Below are 17,827 nucleotides of genomic sequence, written 5' to 3'. Positions count from 1 at the left end.
GTTGGAGCTGATAGATCGTAATTACTATTCTATAACACTGTCTTAGGTCTTTACTGTTTTCTATCATTATGTACTCTTAGTATGAATATACAATTATTATATATTCTTCGAGATTGAAAGTAGTGTTAGGTTTAAGCTCTTTGTGTATGAGAAGTGCAATTATCTAGTGGACTTCAGGAGAATGTGGGAATGTGTACTCCCAATAACTCAAGGCCTCTCCTGACTGATAAGACCCATGAAAGGCACAGAGGAGTACAAAGGTTCTGAACTCCGGTTGGGACACGATAAAATCAATAGGAAGAACAGACTAGCAACAGAGACAGATTGTCCATCCTAGACATAGAAGGGGGGAGGGCCTAGTCGGAAGGTATAAATATATGTGCTTGTGTGACTGTATACATGCTATGCAGCAGGAACACCCAGTATGGTGAATACATTTAGCTTGAGTTTGTCTTGGTCTGTCTGGATGATTGCACCAGAAATTAGAACCTAAAACCAATAACAGGCGAGGTTAGCATTTTTTTCCATTTTTTTAAAATGTAGCCTTTATTGAACAGCCCGGGATCGAATAGGGTCTGTAGTGACTTTGATTAAATGTAATACACTATAAGTGAATTTGTCCAAATAATTAACACCTTCAAATGGGGGACTAGATACAAAAAGTTATTTAATTTTTAAATGGTAAAACAGATTTGTATGAAAATGTCCTCAATAAAAGGTGACATTCTATACTGTCACCTCATATAAAATATGTTGAACAAAAATATAAACGCAACAAGTGTTGATCCCATGTTTCATGAGCTGAAATAAAAGATCCCAGAAATGTTCCATACGCACAAAAAGCTTAGTTCTCTCAAATTTAGAACATATATTTCTTTACATCCCTGTTAGTGAGCATTTCTCCTTTGTCAAGATAATCCATCCACCTAACAGGTGTGGCATATCAAGAAGCTGATTAAACAGCATGATCACTACACAGGTGCACCTTGTGCTGAGGACAATAAAAGGCCACTCTAAAATGTGCAATTTTGTCACACAACTGGCATGCTGACTTCAGGAATGTCCACCACAGCTGTTGCCAGAGAATGTAATGTTAATTTCCTGGTAACCTGGTCAAGAACTACAGGAAACATATGATCTCTGTAATTGCAAACAAAGGTTTCTGTACCAAATATTAAGTTCTGCTTTTCTGATGTATCAAATAATTATGTCATGCAATAAAATGCTAATTAATTACTTAAAAATCATACAATGTGATTTTCTGGATTTTGTTTTAGATTCCGTCTCTCACAGTCGAAGTGTACCTATGATAAAAATTACGGACCTCTACATGCTTTGTAAGTAGAAAAACCCTTCAATGAGCAGGTGTGGCCAAACTTTTGACAGGTACTGTTTTTCTTTATTTTTACTATTTTATACATTGTAGAATTTTAAAAAAGTGTTAAACAAACCAAAATCGTATTTTCAGTACGCTGCAGCTAGCGCAACAAACACTAAAACTGGACAGTTTTATCTCAATCTCTTCATTCAAAGACTCAATCATGGACACTCTCACTCTTATATTAACAGATGTGTCTTGTTAAAAGTTCATTTGTGGAATTTCTTTCCTTCTTAATGCGTTTGAGCCAATCAATTGTGTTGTGACAAGGTAGGGTTGGTATACAGAAGAAAGCCCTATTTGGTAAAAGACCAAGTCCATATTATGGCAAGAACAGCTCAAATAAGCAAAGAAAAACTACAGTCCATCATTACTTTAAGACATGAAGGTCAGTCAATACTGAACATTTCAAGAACTTTGAAAGTTTCTTCAAGTGCAGTTGCAAAAACCATCAAGCCCTATGATGAAACTGGCTCTCATGAGGAATGCCACAGGAAAGGAAGACCCAGAATTCATTACAGTTATCAGCCTCAGAAATTGCAGCCCAAATAAATTCTTCACAGAGTTCAAGTAACAGACACAATCTCAACATCAACCGTTCAGGGGAGACTGCATGAATCAAACCTTCATGGTTGAATTGCTGCAAAGAAACCACTACTAAAGGACACCAATGTTAAGAAGAGACTTGCTTGGACCAAGAAACATAAGTAATGGAAAATCTGGTGAAAATCTGTCCTTTGGTCTGAGGAGTCCAAATTTGAGATTTTTGGTTCTAACTGCCGTGTCTTTGTGAGACGCAGAGTAGGTGAACGGATGATCTCCGCATGTGTGGTTCACACCGTGAAGCGTGGAGGAAGCGGTGTGATGTTGTGGGATGCTTTGCTGGTGACACTGCCAGTGAATTATTTAGAATTCAAAGCCAGCATGGCTACCACAGCATTCCGCAGCGATACACTGATAAGTTGTTTTATAAGTTGTTTTAAAGAGAAAAAACAACAACTTTTATTTAAGTCAGTTAAGAACAAATTCTTATTTACAATGACAGCCTACCCCGGCCAACTCCGGACAATGCTGGGCCAATTGTACCCTGCTCTGTGGGACACCCGATCACGGCCGGGTCTGTAGCGATGCAATGCCTTAGACCGCCATCCCATCTGGTTTGCACTTAGTTGGACTATCATTTGTTTTTCAACAGGACAATTACCCAACACACCTCAAAGGTGTGTAAGGGCTATTTGAACAAGAAAGAGAGTTATGGAGTTCTGCATTAGATGACCTGGCCTCCACAATCACCCTACCTCAACCCAATTGAGATGGTTTGGGATGAGTTGGGCTGCAGAGTGAAGGAAAAGCAGCTAACAAGTTCTCAGCATATGTGGGAACTCCTTCAAGACTGTTGGAAAAGGTGAAGTTGGTTGAGAGAAAGCCAAGCGTGTGCAAAGCTGTCATCAAGGCATAGGGTGGCTACTTAGAGGACTCTAAAATCTAAATTCTATTTAGATGAACACTTTTTTGGTTACTACATGATTCCATATGTGTTATTTCATTGTTTTGATGTCTTCAATATTAGGCCAATTGTACGGACCTCCCGGTCGCAGCCGGTTACGACAGAGCCTGGGTGCGAACCCACTCTGATGGCACAGCTGTCGCTGCAGTACAGCGCCCTTAACCACTGCGCCACCAGGGAGGCCTGCCACTGCATATTCTTGACCTTCAACAGATGCACAGCCTTTGGCAGGGGAAAAAAACTCTGCTGTGAGAGTAAAATCTCCCACTCAATGGTGTTCTGTTTCAAATATGTATGAATGCCACCACTGGGAAGACAGACAAACAAACTAAAGCCAAAGACAAATATGCTGTTAAAATGAACAAGAATGCAGTAAGTTCAAAGACAGATCACTGTAACTTACAACAATTTAATTTGAATAATTTTGAAGTAGTCTATTGGTAAATAGCCCACCCATTTTCACCTACCTCATCCCCATACTGTTTTTATTTATTTACTTTTCTGCTCTTTTGCACACCAATATCTCTACCTGTACATGACCATCTGATCATTTATCACTCCAGTGTTAATCTGCAAAATTGTAATTATTCGCCTACCTCATGCCTTTTGCACACATTGTATATAGACTCCCCCTTTGTTTTCTACTGTGTTATTGACTTGTTAATTGTTTACTCCATGTGTAACTCTGTGTTGTCTGCTCATACTGCTATGCTTTATCTTGGCCAGGTCGCAGTTGCAAATGAGAACTTGTTCTCAACTAGCCTACCTGGTTAAATAAAGGTGAAATAAAAAATAAAATAAAAAAAAGTACTAACTGACAATGGAATGTTACTCAATAAATTGGAAGATTGTGGACCTTTAAACGGGTGTCCCAACTCTGTGGACACAAAGGATCCCATGGGGTGGTTCTTATATTTGTCCTGTTTTCAACTGCATGTGTATATCATCAAACTATTCCTATCATGTAATACTGTATGTAAAAGTAACATTGTATGAAAAGTGTATGAATAATGCATATGTAACAAAATATCTGTAAAAAAAAAAAAAGTGACTTTTGTCCTCCGAAGAGGGCGGTGGATGGACAATAAGATAAATAAAAATAAAGAGGATGTAAGTGAGTGGTGAGTTTCACACTGTAAAGAACTTTAGGTGTCTAGAAAAGTGCCATGTAAGTTCAATGTATTATTATTAAATGTTTTGCTATCATCTATAGCTTGAAACCATGTCTTTGTACAGAGACGGAAACTGGTACAAAATATATATATATATTTAACCTTTATTTTAGTCAGTTAAGAACAAATTGTTATTTGCAATGACAGTCTACCCCGGACAAATCCGGACGAAGCTGGGCCAATTGTGTGCCGACCTATGGGACTCCCTATTATGGCCGGATGTAATACAGCCTGAAATCAAACCAGGAACTGTAGTGACGCGGCTTGCACTGAGATGCAGTGCCTTAGACCGCAGCATCACTCGGGAACAAATAAATAAATAGACTATACTAAGTGCCTAGGTGCCAAATAAATTCACAAAGCTGAAGTTTTCATCTTAAATCAACCAAAAAAATCTACTAATATCAAATATTTTAATTTCTGTGAAACTGTGTACGCTTTACTTGTGGATTTTGAAAATAAAATCTACACTTAAGCAGTGTCAATTTGTTTGTCTCACATGCCATTTAAAAAACTTTGTAGATATTGGAGTAAACCTTCAGTATTTTGGGTTACGACAAGTAACTATCAGCCATGAGTAAAGGGCAACACCATGATAAGCTTGCAAGTTGAGTTTGAATAAGACATCTGATAAACACTTTGCATTTATAATAGTTGTTTTTCTTTATCTAATAAATAATCAAATCATTGACGAATCAATAGATCAAATAAATACGTCTCTCGCATGTCCCTGCAAGCCGGCCGGCATACGCGTCATCACATCTCGTCATCTGATTGGTTGTTTACTACGAACCGTAAACCGGCATACGCGTCATCACACTCCCTCATATGATTGGTCGAGTAGGCGGACCTTCTGACTTTGTGATTGTGGTAACTAGTGATGACGACCTTTAAGTAGTTGTTTGCTTAGCAAGCTAGCTACTTCAGTTAGCTACACCTGTGTTGGAAAGTGGGATGTTTTTCTGATGTTGGTTGACATGAGATGACACGTCTTTGGTTTGTCTATAGACTGTCAACTGCTATGGTGTTTTCTAGCTACAAGAACAGAGATATAAGTTGACTGAAGGTGTGTATTGTTAGCCTCCTGCCTGGGTGAGTTTCATTTGGTGTTCAACTAACGTTAGCTAGCTATCCAGCTAGGCGGCTAGCTAGTTAGCTGGCTCCCCTACCTAGCTACTACCAAATAATATTGAAGTGGGTATTGACTGTTGAGTGTCATTTGCTACCAGAGATATGGGGTTATTTATCTACAGTCTCTGTTTGTTACTACTAACAACTTTGGACCTGTGCTGTGGTGGATGTGGTAGGAACTAGCGAAGTGAAAAACTATCCTGTACTAACTGTTAGTTAACTGTCCAATTTGGCTAATAAAGTAACTAGCTAGCGAACGTTAACAAACTAACGTTAGTGTGATGAACCTGCATTGCAACGCAGTGTTGGCTATTAGTTAGCGGCTAGCCAAATTACTGGGCAAGGGAGAGGTTCGTTCTAGTTCAGCTCCCTGTGTTAAAAAAATAAAGATATCTATCTCGTTGAGTAAACTCGTCTAGGGAGAGGTCTGAAGACAGATGCTTGTATGTTTAGGAAAAAGTAATGCAGGTTTAGCTGTATTGACAAGCATCTGCGACGGTATATGGTTAACCTTAGTGCCAAATGAATGCACAATGGGTTAAACATGTGTAATAAATAACTAGCCAGAAGGCTCTGGTGTTTTTCATACACATACTCTGTAAACTGGTCGTTTGTCCAGTTGTGGAGTGAAGTGGAGCAAATCCATTGTTGAGCCCATCACATGATCTCCACTTTGGCATGCATGTATAGTAGTGAACTGTGACAATTTGCTCAGCTCAATGCTGATTATATTTAGGGTAGAGCCAACAGGAGTTCTGAAAAAGTGTTCTTGAGTTTGCCTTTTGTAAACTTGAGCATTGTCTAAAAACACAGTGAGTGTCCAGAAAGAATGAACAGGACTCTGGAATTCAAAAACTGCTTTGAGACCTACTCAGTTGAATGTCTGACCTGTATACGTGTGATATTTATTGTATCACAATTATAGTGCCTCAACATAAAACCTGTACCTGAAGGCCAGAATAGTTAACCATAGTTGGTATTGCCCTGTACAATACCAACTTTTGTGCCTTTCTGCAAGCTTAACTTGCTCTCTGGTCTTCAGGCTAGCTAGATCTTAGAACTGTAACCTCATGTATAATTTGTGTAATAGTCCATACAATTATAATATTGCGTGAGATTTTAGTTCCTCATTACCCGAGATTAATAAATTACGAAAGTCCCACCTTGCAGTTTCCGTGCAATCCTGCTAGATGGTGCTCATGAGTCGAACTTTGATTCTAAACTGCTCAGGTCCCGTTACTCAGGGCAGACGCCTACAGCAAAACATCGACTGTTTTATTTCGCTCTACGGATGTAAAAAATGACAAACTATTTTTATACAAATGTGTCTTGAATAAACTGGAATTTACATGGTTATAATATATTCCAACTGCTGCTCTATTGAAAAAATATAATGAAATGCAAGTTTAAAAATAAATAAAGTCAAGTAGGCCTATATGAATTTGTATGGGCTGATGACAACTGCAAACACCTTAAATAAGACCGTTTTCCATGCCTGTGTCCTGTAGATGTTAGAGCTGTGATGGTGGTGTCCCCCCTGCCTTCATTGTGACTCCTGTCCACCACCTCTGTCTCCCTTCCCAGTGCGTGCCACCATTTCACCATGACCCTGCATCTTCTCCTGGTCCTGGGGCTCTTTTTGCTGCCTTGTCTGTCATCCCATGTTATCAGCGAGTCCTGTGTTATAGCCAGCCTGAAAATGACAAATCAAACCCAATGCTTGGAAGAATGTAAGTTTGAGTCAGCCTATAAATCAGGTGTTACTGCCATATTGCAGTGGTTTGTCCCACTGAAAACGCACCTAAAACTCAAACAATTGATTTGACTGTAAACGTATAAAATGGCTTGTTGTTCAATGTAGCCTACATACACCCTGTTCACAGAAGTTAATTAAGTAATTTTTGTTACGTTGTCATACTACTTGTGGAAATGGTATTTGCTCATAAGGTGTCTAAAAACTCATTTAGAAGATAAGCTATGCTGTATGCTACCTAGAATTGCATCCAAATATATTGGCACCCATGCAGTTTTCATAAAATATTCCCCATTTATTTTAAGATAGACACATTTTTTTTTTTAAATATACATTGCTCACCATACCTTGTTATTGGATTTTCAGTATTGCGCAACCAATTTTATATTTGTAAATGTAAGTTTACAATTGTAATTTAGAAAATAACGACAAATGGCATCAAAAATATTATTGGCACCCTGGAGCTAGTACTTGGTTGCATAGCCTTTGGCTAAGAACTGCCAACAAATTATTTTTGTAGCCATCAATGGTTATGTTTACATGCACACTAATAATTTGATTTTAAACTGATTGTCATTTTTGCAAGGTTACGAAGATGGACGTTTTTGAAATATATACGCCTTAGTTCCACCTCCCACACATGCGGTGACCTCACTTGGTTTAAAGGATGTTTCTAGAGACAATATCTCTCTCATCGTCACTCAATGCATAGGTTTACCTCCACTTTATTCACATCCTACCATACCTTTGTCTGTACATTATACCTTGAATCTATTCTACCGTGCCCAGAAACCTGCTCCTTTTACTCTCTGTTCCGAACGTACTAGACGACCAGTTTGTATAGCCTTTAGCCGTACCCTTATCCTTCTCCTCCTCTGTTACTCTGGTGATGTAGAGGTTAATCCAGGCCCTGCAGTGCCTAGCTCCACTCCCATTCCCCAGGCGCTCTCATTTGTTGACTTCTGAAACCGTAAAAGCCTTGGCTTCATGTATGTTAACATTAGAAGCCTCCTCCCTAAGTTTGTTTTATTCACTGCTTTAGCACACTCTTCCAACCCGGATGTCCTAGCCATGTCTGAATCCTGGCTAAGGAAGACCACCAAAACACCTGAAATTTCCATCCTTAACTAAAACATTTTCCGACAATATAGAACTGCCAAAGGGGCTGGAGTTGCAAGCTACTACAGAGATGGCCTGCAGAGTTCTCTCTTACTATCCAGGTCTGTGCCCAAACAATTTGAGCTTCTACTTTTGAAAATCCACCTTTCCAGAAACAAGTCTCTCATTGTTGCCGCTTGCTGTAGACCATCTTTTGCACCCAGCTGTGTCCTGGACACCATATGTGAATTGATTGCCCCCCCATCTAGCTTCAGAGCTCGTGCTGTTAGGTGACCTAAACTGGGACATGCTTAACACTCTGTCCATCCTACAATCTAAGATTGATGCCCTCAATCTCACACAAATTATCAATGCACCCACCAGGTACAATCCCAAATCCGTAAACACGGGCACTCTCAAAGATATCATCCTAACCAACCTGTCCTCTAAATAAATCTCTGCTGTCTTCAACCAGGATCTCAGCGATCACTGCCTGCATCCGTAATGGGTCTGTGGTCAAAAGACCTCCCCTCATCACTGTCAAACACCCCCTAAAACACTTCAGCGAGCAGGCCTTTCTAATCGACCTGGCGTGGGTATCCTGGAAGGATATTGACCTCATTCCATCAGAAGAGGATGCCTGGTTATTCTTTAAAAGTGCATTCCTCACCATCTTAAATAAGCAGGTCCCATTCAAAAAAATGTGGAACCAGGAACAGATATAACCCTTGCTTCACCCCAGACTTGACTGCCCTTGACCAGTGCAAAAACTTCCTGTGGCGTACTGCGTTAGCATCGAATAGCCCCCGCGATATGCAACTTTTCAGGGAAGTTAGGAACCAATATACACAGGCAGTTAGGAAAGCAAAGGCTTGCTTTTTCAAGCAGAAATTTGCCTCCTGTAGCACAAACTCTAAAAAGTTCCAGAACACTAATGTCCGTGGAGAATAACAGCACCTCCCAGCTGCCCACTGCACTGAGGCTAGGAAACACTGTCACCACTGATAAATCCACGATAATTGAATGTCATTAAGCACTTTTCTACGGCTGGCCATGCTTTCCACCTGGCTACCCCTAACCTGGTCAACAGCCCTGCACCCCCCCACAGCAACTCGCCCAAGCCTCCCCCATTTCTACATCACCCAAATCCAGATAGCTGATGTTCTGAAAGAGCTGCAAAATCTGGACCCCTACAAATCAGCCGGGCTAGACAACCTGGACCCTCTTTCTAAAATTATCCGCCGAAATTGTTGCAGCCCCAATTACTAGCCTGTTCAACCTCTTTTTTTGTATCGTCTGAGATCCCCAAAGATTGGAAAGCTGCGGCGGTCATTCCCCTCTTCAAAGGGGGAGACACTCTAGACCCAAACTGCTACAGACCTATATCTATCCTATCCTACCCTGCCTTTTCTAAGGTATTCGAAAGCCAAGTGAACAAACAGATCAGCGAACATTTCGAATCCCACCGTACCTTCTCCGCTATGCAATCTTGTTTCCGAGTGATATCATAAACGATATCATAACAGCCATCGATAAAAGACAATACTGTGCAGCTGTATTCATTGATCTGGCCAAGGCTTTTGACTCTGTCAATCATCACATTCCTATCGACAGACTCATCAGCCTTGGTTTCTCAAATGACTGCCTCACCTACCTCTGGCAGCCTATGGGGGTGCCACAGGGTTCAATTCTCGGGTTGACTCTTCTCTGTACACATCAATGACGTCGCTCTTGCTGCTGGTGATTCTCTAAACCACCTCTACGCAGACAACACCATTCTGTATAGTTCTGGCCTTTCTTTGGACACTGTTAACTAACCTCCAGACTAGCTCCAATGCCATACAACTTTTTCCGTGGCCTCCAGCTGCTCTTAAATTCTAGCAAAATGAAATGCATGCTCTTCAACCGATCGCTGCCCACACCTGCCCGCCCGTCCAGCATCGCTACTCTGGACGCTTCTGACTTAGAATATGTGAAAATACATAGGTGTCTGGTTAGACTGTAAACTCTCCTTCCAGACTCACATTAAGCATCTCCAATCCAAAATTAAATCTAGAATTGGCTTCATATTTCACAACAAAGCAACCTTCACTCATGCTGCCAAACACCCTTGTAAAACTGACTATCCTACCGAACCTTGACTTCGGCGATTGTCATTTACAAAATAGCCTCCAACACTCTATTCAGCGAATTGGATGCAGTCTATCACAGTGCCATCCGTTTTGTCACCAAAGCCTCATACTACCCACCACTGCGACCTGTATGCTCTTGCTGGCTGGCCCTCGCTTCATATTTGTCGCCAAACCCATTGACTCCAAGACACCAGTCTTTGCTAGGTAAAGCCCCGCCTTATCTCAGCTCACTGGTCACCATAGCAGCACCCACCCGTAGCACGCGCTCCAGCAGGTATATTTTACTGGTCACCCCCTAGCCAATTCCTACTTTGGCCGCCTTTTCTTCAGGTTCTCTGCTGCCAATGACTGGAACGAACTGCAAAAATCACTGAAGCTGGAGAGTCCTATCTCTCTCACTAGCTTTAAGCACCAGCTGTCAGAGCAGCTCGCGGATCACTGCTCCTGTACATAGCCCATCTGTAAATAGTCTATCCAACGACCTCATCCCCATACTGTTATTTATTTATTTTTCTCCTTTGCACCCCAGTATCTCTACTTGCACACTCATCTTCTGCACATCTGTCACTCCAGTGTTTCATTGCTATATTGCAATTATTTTGCCACTGTGGCCTATTTATTGCCTTACCTCCCTTATCCTACCTCATTTACACACACTGTATATAGTCAATAACACAGTAGAAAAAGTATGTTTGTTTATTCCATGTGTAACTCTGTATGTGTCGCTTTGCTTTATCTTGGCCAGGTCGCAGTTGTAAAAAAAATAAAAAAAATAAATTGCTGCGTCATTGCGCAAAATGGTACGCAGCATCATTTGGATATGTGTACAACTAAAGTTAAACATTCACCTTTATACTACCAATTCTGTCAAGCCGTGTGCGTATACAGTTTGATGCATACTTTCGATAAATCCGATTTATGTACAACACAGAACGTACTGCAAATGCCTCTGCAACACAAATGCAGCGGCCCATTGGAAATGAATGTTCTTACGATGTACCAAAACAACTGATAAGTATGCGTCTTACAAAGTTAGAATGTGAAAACTATTTCTATGTCTGATCTCAGAATCAAATAGTCTTCGCAAAAATAACATGGTCACTGTGGTAGAGCGTTTGTGATTTTCTGCATTTGTCAAAAGTCCCGTCAAGTAGTCTGATTTCAAATGTGTCCGTGTAAACAGGATTATTAGGGATTATAATACATTTGTGCCAGTAATTTTGTCCATGCCATTTGCCTTTATTCTCTCAATTTAAATTTAAGGTTACTAAAATAACATTTGTTCTGCAATGTTGAAAATCCATTAAAAAAAACTTATTCTACAAGAAATAGGGAACTGTTTAATAAAAGTGCAGGGTGCCAATGTATTTGGCAGCAACTGTACCTCCCTGCCTCTAAAAGTTTACCTCTTGGATGATGTAGGAACACAACTGATATGGGAATAGTCTGTGGAATATCGTCTTTGTTAAAAGCAAAGCCATGTGTTTTTTTTTTTTTTTTTTTTTTCAAATCACATCTCTGCTAAAGGACATATAATTTCAAAGAAGCCATGTGTTTCAGATTTAAGATGAAAGGGATGCTTAGGCCTTGCTGTGTTTATGAGCCTGGCCTTGCTTTGGTGAGTCTTTGTCATGACATGTTCTTTAATTAAATCTTACAATACTTTTGCCGCACACGCTGCACCACCTGAGTGGTCGGATGCATGCAGCAAGTACACGCATGTACCCCAGGCAGTATTTATCGGGAGGAGTTAGTTGTAAATGGCCCAGCCCTCTTTCAGTTCCACCACATGATCCACTCTAAACAAGCGACAGCTTTTCTGAGAGGCATACGATGCAATGTGGGTTGAGAGTAGTAGGGCATGAAAACAAGGTTGGTATTACCATCTGGAAGCATGTAATGTGTGGTATGACAAAGCGCTATAAATACATAATCATTCAGCATTCCAGCTTAGAGACCTGTATGTTTGGTACACGTCAAGCCCCTAGCATAGGATGACCCCTAGTAATTTAAGAGGGAGGGGAGAGAGGGGCCCTCTGCAACTTTGATTTTCAAACCCACTGACCCTGCTTTCCCCAACTCCCAACCCTCCACTCTTTTCCCGTCCCATTTGGAACAGCTGCAGAATAATTTAAAACACAAAGTGTCTGGCCTTCCAATTAGTTTGCCGTCACTGACCAGGAATGGCTCTCTAGGCCATTTCACCTGAAGTTTTTAACCACAAAGGACTAGCAGCAGCTCCAAAATAAGGCCGGGGAGGAGTGTGACATGAGGTCTCACAACTAGCTCTGCTATCTCTCACACTGACTCCCTAACGGGCTAGCTCCTCTCCTTCGGTCCAGGCCCAAGGCTGCCTCTGGTCTGAAGATTTCCCCCACCTGTTGTCCTCATCAGTAGGTCTGCTCTGCAGTGGGAGAAGAGACACCAGGCGGGCACTGCTGGATGTTGAGGCTGAGGTGTTCTGGAGCTACCTCTTCAGTCACACAGTTTGGCAGGGATCAAAGGAGGTGTAAACAGGCCTGTTTTTCTCCCATCTGTTTCTGTAATGGATCCCAGGTCTCATGAAAAAGCCCTGACAGTGGTTGCTGAGAGGAATGAAATAAAATAAGAGTTGCACAAAAAAAATAGAGTAAAAACAACCCTAGTGCTGTGGTGAAAATGTAAGAAGTTCCCAGGGCTGATTGTGGTAACTTTTTTTTATAAGGATGGTAAATGTTTGGATAAGTTGTTGACCAGCTATATTTTTGTATTTAAAAAAATAAAGATAATTTAACCTTTTATTTAACTAGGCAAGTCAGTTAAGAACAAATTCTTATTTACAATGACGGCCTACACCGGCCAAACCCGGATGACGCTAGGCCAATTGTGCAGCCGTTTGGGACTCCCAATCACAGCCGGTTGTGATACAGCCTGGAAAAGAGCCAGGGTGTCTAGTGACACCTCAAGCACTGATATGCAGTGCCTTAGACCGCTGTGCCACTCTGGAGCCCAAAGGTGATGAGGTAACATATTGATGTTGCCTACATAACAAATGCTTTTGGTTCATGCTGCTGTTCAGTCTGAATTGATTTGATTCATGGCAGGAAAATTTACTGAATTCATTTGAGATGTACAGATTGTCATGGTGCCAGGAATCTTGCTCACAATGAAGCATAAAGGGGTACAATTTATTTTGAGCAATTACTTATTTGGCGATGGTTTAATATAAGATTTTGACTGCATGCAAGAGTTTCTTTTAATTTGTTGTGTTCATTCCACAGGCTTACTGTATATGACCTGTGATCACTCTGTCTTTTGGAAAGAGAACTACACATGCTTTTTCTTGAAGTGTCCCAATGGCACTAACTGCAATGATATCTCCGTCGATGACCTGATAAGGATACAAGGTATACAAATGCTGCGATATTTAAACACAGTTGGTGGAGAATGTTTAAATATGAAAGTGCATGTGTACTCATTGTTAGTAATGTTCAGAATATAACTTATTACCGTCAATATAAATATTATTACACTGAACAAAAATATAAATGCAACATGTAAAGTGCTGGATTCATGAGCTGAAATGAAAGATCCCAGAAATGTTCCATATGTACATTTCATCCCTGTTAGTGAGCATTTCTCCTTTACCAAGATAATCCATCAACCTGACAGGTATGGCATATCAAGAAGCTGATTTAAATGGCATGATCATTACACAGGTGCACCTTGTGCTGGGGACAATAAAAGGCCACTCTAAAATTTGCAGTTTTGTCACACAACACACTGCCACAGATGTCTCAGGTTTTGAGGGAGTGTGCAATTGGCATGCTGACTGCAGGAATGTCCACCAGAGCTGTTGCCAGAGAACTGAATGTTAATTTCTCTACCATAAATCGTTTGCAATTTTGGCAGTATGTCCAACCGGCCTCACAACCACAGACCAAGTGTAACCATGCCAGCCCAGGACCTCCACATCTGGATTCTTCACCTGCGGGATTGTCTGAGACCAGCCACCCAGACAACTGATGAAACTGGGTTTGTACAACCAAAGATTTTCTGCACTGTCAAAAAAACGTATCGGGTAAGCTCATCTGCGTGCTCGTCGTCCTCACCAGGGTCTTGACCTGATTGCAGTTCGGAATCGTAACCGACTTCAGTGGGCAAATGCTCCGCTTCGATGGCCACTGGCATGCTGGAGAAGTGTGCTCTTTACGGATGATATCCGGGTTCAACTGTACCAGGCAAGCATATATCTGATTTTTATTTATTTTTCTGCATGTTAGTGATGGCAATTTGTTTGCACAGAGATACCGTGAATGAGCTACTGAGACCTATTGTCGTGCCATTCATCCGCCGCCATAACCTCATGTTTCAGCATGATAGTGCATGTTGCAATGATCTGTACACAATTCCTGGAAGCTGAAAATGTCCCAGTTCTTCCATGGCCTGCATACTCACCAGACATGTCACCCATTGAGCATGTTTGGGATGTTCTAGAACGACGTGTAAGACAGTGTTCCAGTTCACGCCAATATCCAGCAACTTAACACAGCCATTGAGGAGGAGTGGGATAACATTCCACAGGCCACAATCAACAGCCTGATCATCACACCAGATGCTGATTTAAAAAAAAAATAATAATAATAATTTAAGGAATCTGTGACCAACAGATGCATATCTCTATTCGCAGTCATGTGAAATCCATAGATTATGGCCTATATGAATTTATTTCAATTGACTGATTTCCATGTATGAACTAACACTGTAAAATCTTAGAAATTGTTGCGTGTTATTTTTGTTCAGTGTTATTGATAAATCTAACGGTATCTTTTGGTTTGTAAATTAACAATCTATTTTGTGATTTGTAATACTTATCATGTAATGCATTTACATTTGTCAGAATTTAAAATCAGTTTTTTTCCCCCCAGATAAAAACATCAGTGGTCTTAAGTGTGACGCTGGACCTACCACTGAGTCTTCAAGTTCCAGTTCCATAACTTCATCAGAAATCTATCAAAATCCCACTGCTCCTGAATTGACAGCCAGCAATAATGCCAATCAAATTACAGACACCTCTGCCCTCAATGAGACTGACTCTACCTTGCATTTTCGTGAGGATAATGGGCAGGCCCCCATCTCCACTGCATTTACTACCATTACTGCAACACCCATGCCAGCCGCTGAGAATGACACCTTCATTCCAAGTAAGACTGTTAGCAATGCCTCCAGAGGAACTACAGTACCTGACATACCCCATAAGTCAACAGTCCAAACCTCTGAGACAACCACTTCAGTAAAGCAGGAACCCAGAACTACAAAGACTCCCTCAGCCCTGACCCCTCCACCAGCCAATCCACAGATGACGACAACAGCATTATCAACAACAAATACCACTACTATCACCACTGCAGTACCAGTAGCAATGCTGTTAACTACCACCACAACACACCCAACAACAAAACCACCACCAACAACTACCACCACAACAGCAATACCACCAACAACAACTACCACCACAACAATACCACTAACAACTATTCCAAACATAACCACCCCTACCACCATAGACTCATCTACAGTTGTGGAGAGGAATCCATCACCAACCAGTCCGGCGGTCCCCAGCTCTCAAGCTACCTCCAGAAATGCCATAGTCCCTTCGACCTTCACTGTTGAGGTCAGCACAAAAAGGCTTGATGGAGGTACCAACAGAGCCATTATAGACGTTGTTGCCGGGGGGCCTCTGACACGCCAGTTGGTGGACACAAGTATCCTATTGGCTGTCCTGTTGTTTGGCCTGGTCTTCTTCCTGGTTATGGTTGTCCTCTTCCTCACACAGGCCTATGAGAGCTACAGGACGAAAGACTACACCCAGGTGGACTATCTCATCAATGGAATGTATTCTGATTCAGGGGTTTGAAAGTTGAGTGTTTGTTTTTCTAATTTCTTTATTGGAACAGGATTAATAACTTGTGAGTTAACAGATTGCCAAAGTATCGCAACAGTGGTTTGTTTGTCCTATATTTCTGTCTTACATTTCTACGCAAATGCTTCCAGCCCCAACCCATAGGACGAAATACATATATGGTTAAGTACTCTTTTTTTTTTTTTTCCTAAGGAATGTCATTTGGATTGTTGTGGGAAAGAGGGTGAAAATGTCCGGTGTTTATTATTTTGTTTGTATCCATTGCGTTGTGTATGCATGTCATTTTTCATGCCTTTTTTTCTTTGTTCATGACTAGCATATTTCCTTTGTTTACCATTCCTCTCCTTGGATTAAGATTGAATGGCAAATTGATCACTGAAGCACATTAACGTTGAAGCCAAGGGAATTGTCTAGCCATTTATGAAGGAGGAGGAACAGTTTGTATGATGACCAAAAGAGACTTTCCAAGGCAGAGGAACTTCTGTCAAGGGTGGAAATGGGTATGAAGGCCTGTTATGTGCCTTCATGCACTGTTAAATTATGGTATTTCACAAAAGAAAGTTTGATAAAATGGCAGTAGGGGAAAATCAGCACTTTAGCAATATGCATTAGTAGGCTGCTAGTGTTTCAACTGTTGTAAGACTTAAGATTTCTGCAGGCCTGTGAACAGTATATGCTGTGTTTCCCAGGCAGGGAGAAATATTGATGTTGTTTATTACAAGGGCATATCAATCAGTCTGGGTGTACTCAAGGTGGTGCACATAAATATCCCACATCTGTAGCCCAGTAATTACTTCCTGGGAATGTGATGCACATGTAATGTCTGAGAAGGTTTGAAGGTGTGGACTAGGAATTAATTGACAGAAGAAAATAATGAGAGCAGGGAGGTGGTCCGACACCTTAACAATGCACTCACCAGTGATGCATTTTTTTGGGGAAAACAACAGATTCCAATTGTAACATTTAGGAGAAAACAACTTTTGGTACCTCGAGGCAGTTTTTAAATGGTGTTTCTCTGCTGCGTTTCTGCTTAGCTCTCTTCATTCCAGTGCTTTCTAAAATGTCCTTGTTCAGACATCTATTACCTTGGACTTTATCCCTGTTCCACACACAGTTCTCTTGGGAACTTCCTGGTCCAAACATGCTTTAGTTTCCCATTTCCTGGAATAGTTAGCAATAAAATAACCTTTTTGACCCTTGCCAAAGAATATTGCATTTAGTAAAAAAATAACTAACAATTGGTTGCTACAGTATTTGTCATTGATCATTTATCACCCCTCTGCAATTCCCCAATATATTGCTGCCAAGACCTGATATTCATTTTTTTTTTTTTACTTCAATATTCTGTATTTGCTCTGTTTGTGTGTTTGCTCCCATTATTGAGCTGTAACTGTCAGATCAGAGACAGCAGGAAATCACAGCCTCCAGGACATGCGATTTCAATATCTGCAATATGAATATCTGGTGAGAAGCAGAGAGTGAGGGGGTTAGTGATAAGCTCACTGACATGCCTGTATAAGCCTTTTGTTTTGAGAGGGCCTGTTCCACATGGACTTTGTTACACTGTAGTGTGGATATTACTGGGAGAAACAATATTTATAAGCAACAAAGACCAATGATTTTAATTTTTTTGTGGATAAGGCCCAGTGGATCAAAGGGAATGCCGACGGCTATATGGTGCAGGTGACTATAAAGACAGGTTTCATTATGGCATATTTATCTGGGCTGGGAATGGTTGCCTGCCTCACTCATAC

The 17,827-nt window shown here is 41.0% G+C and overlaps 1 protein-coding gene across 6 annotated transcripts; it reads left to right on the top strand.

Moving 5' to 3' along the window:
• The first annotated feature begins 4,931 nt into the window (after positions 1-4,931).
• Positions 4,932-17,265, top strand: LOC110509695 (uncharacterized protein C11orf24). 6 transcript variants are annotated; one of them, XM_021591024.2, is made up of 4 exons: positions 4,932-5,123; positions 6,773-6,918; positions 13,432-13,557; positions 15,079-17,265. In XM_021591024.2, exons 2-4 carry the CDS (start codon positions 6,792-6,794, stop codon positions 16,065-16,067), a joined length of 1,242 nt encoding a protein of 413 aa, XP_021446699.2. In that variant the 5' UTR covers positions 4,932-5,123; positions 6,773-6,791; the 3' UTR covers positions 16,068-17,265. The 6 variants fall into 6 exon arrangements, with proteins under 6 accessions (XP_021446699.2, XP_021446536.2, XP_021446615.2 ...); XM_021590861.2 differs by having other exon boundaries at positions 6,697-6,918; XM_021590940.2 differs by having other exon boundaries at positions 4,932-5,149.
• The last annotated feature ends 562 nt before the right edge of the window (positions 17,266-17,827 follow it).

Source organism: Oncorhynchus mykiss, chromosome 1 (genome assembly GCF_013265735.2).
Source record: "Oncorhynchus mykiss isolate Arlee chromosome 1, USDA_OmykA_1.1, whole genome shotgun sequence".
Taxonomy (NCBI): domain Eukaryota; kingdom Metazoa; phylum Chordata; class Actinopteri; order Salmoniformes; family Salmonidae; genus Oncorhynchus; species Oncorhynchus mykiss.
Note: the sequence above shows the minus strand (reverse complement) of the source record. Positions and strands in the feature narration are given on the sequence as shown.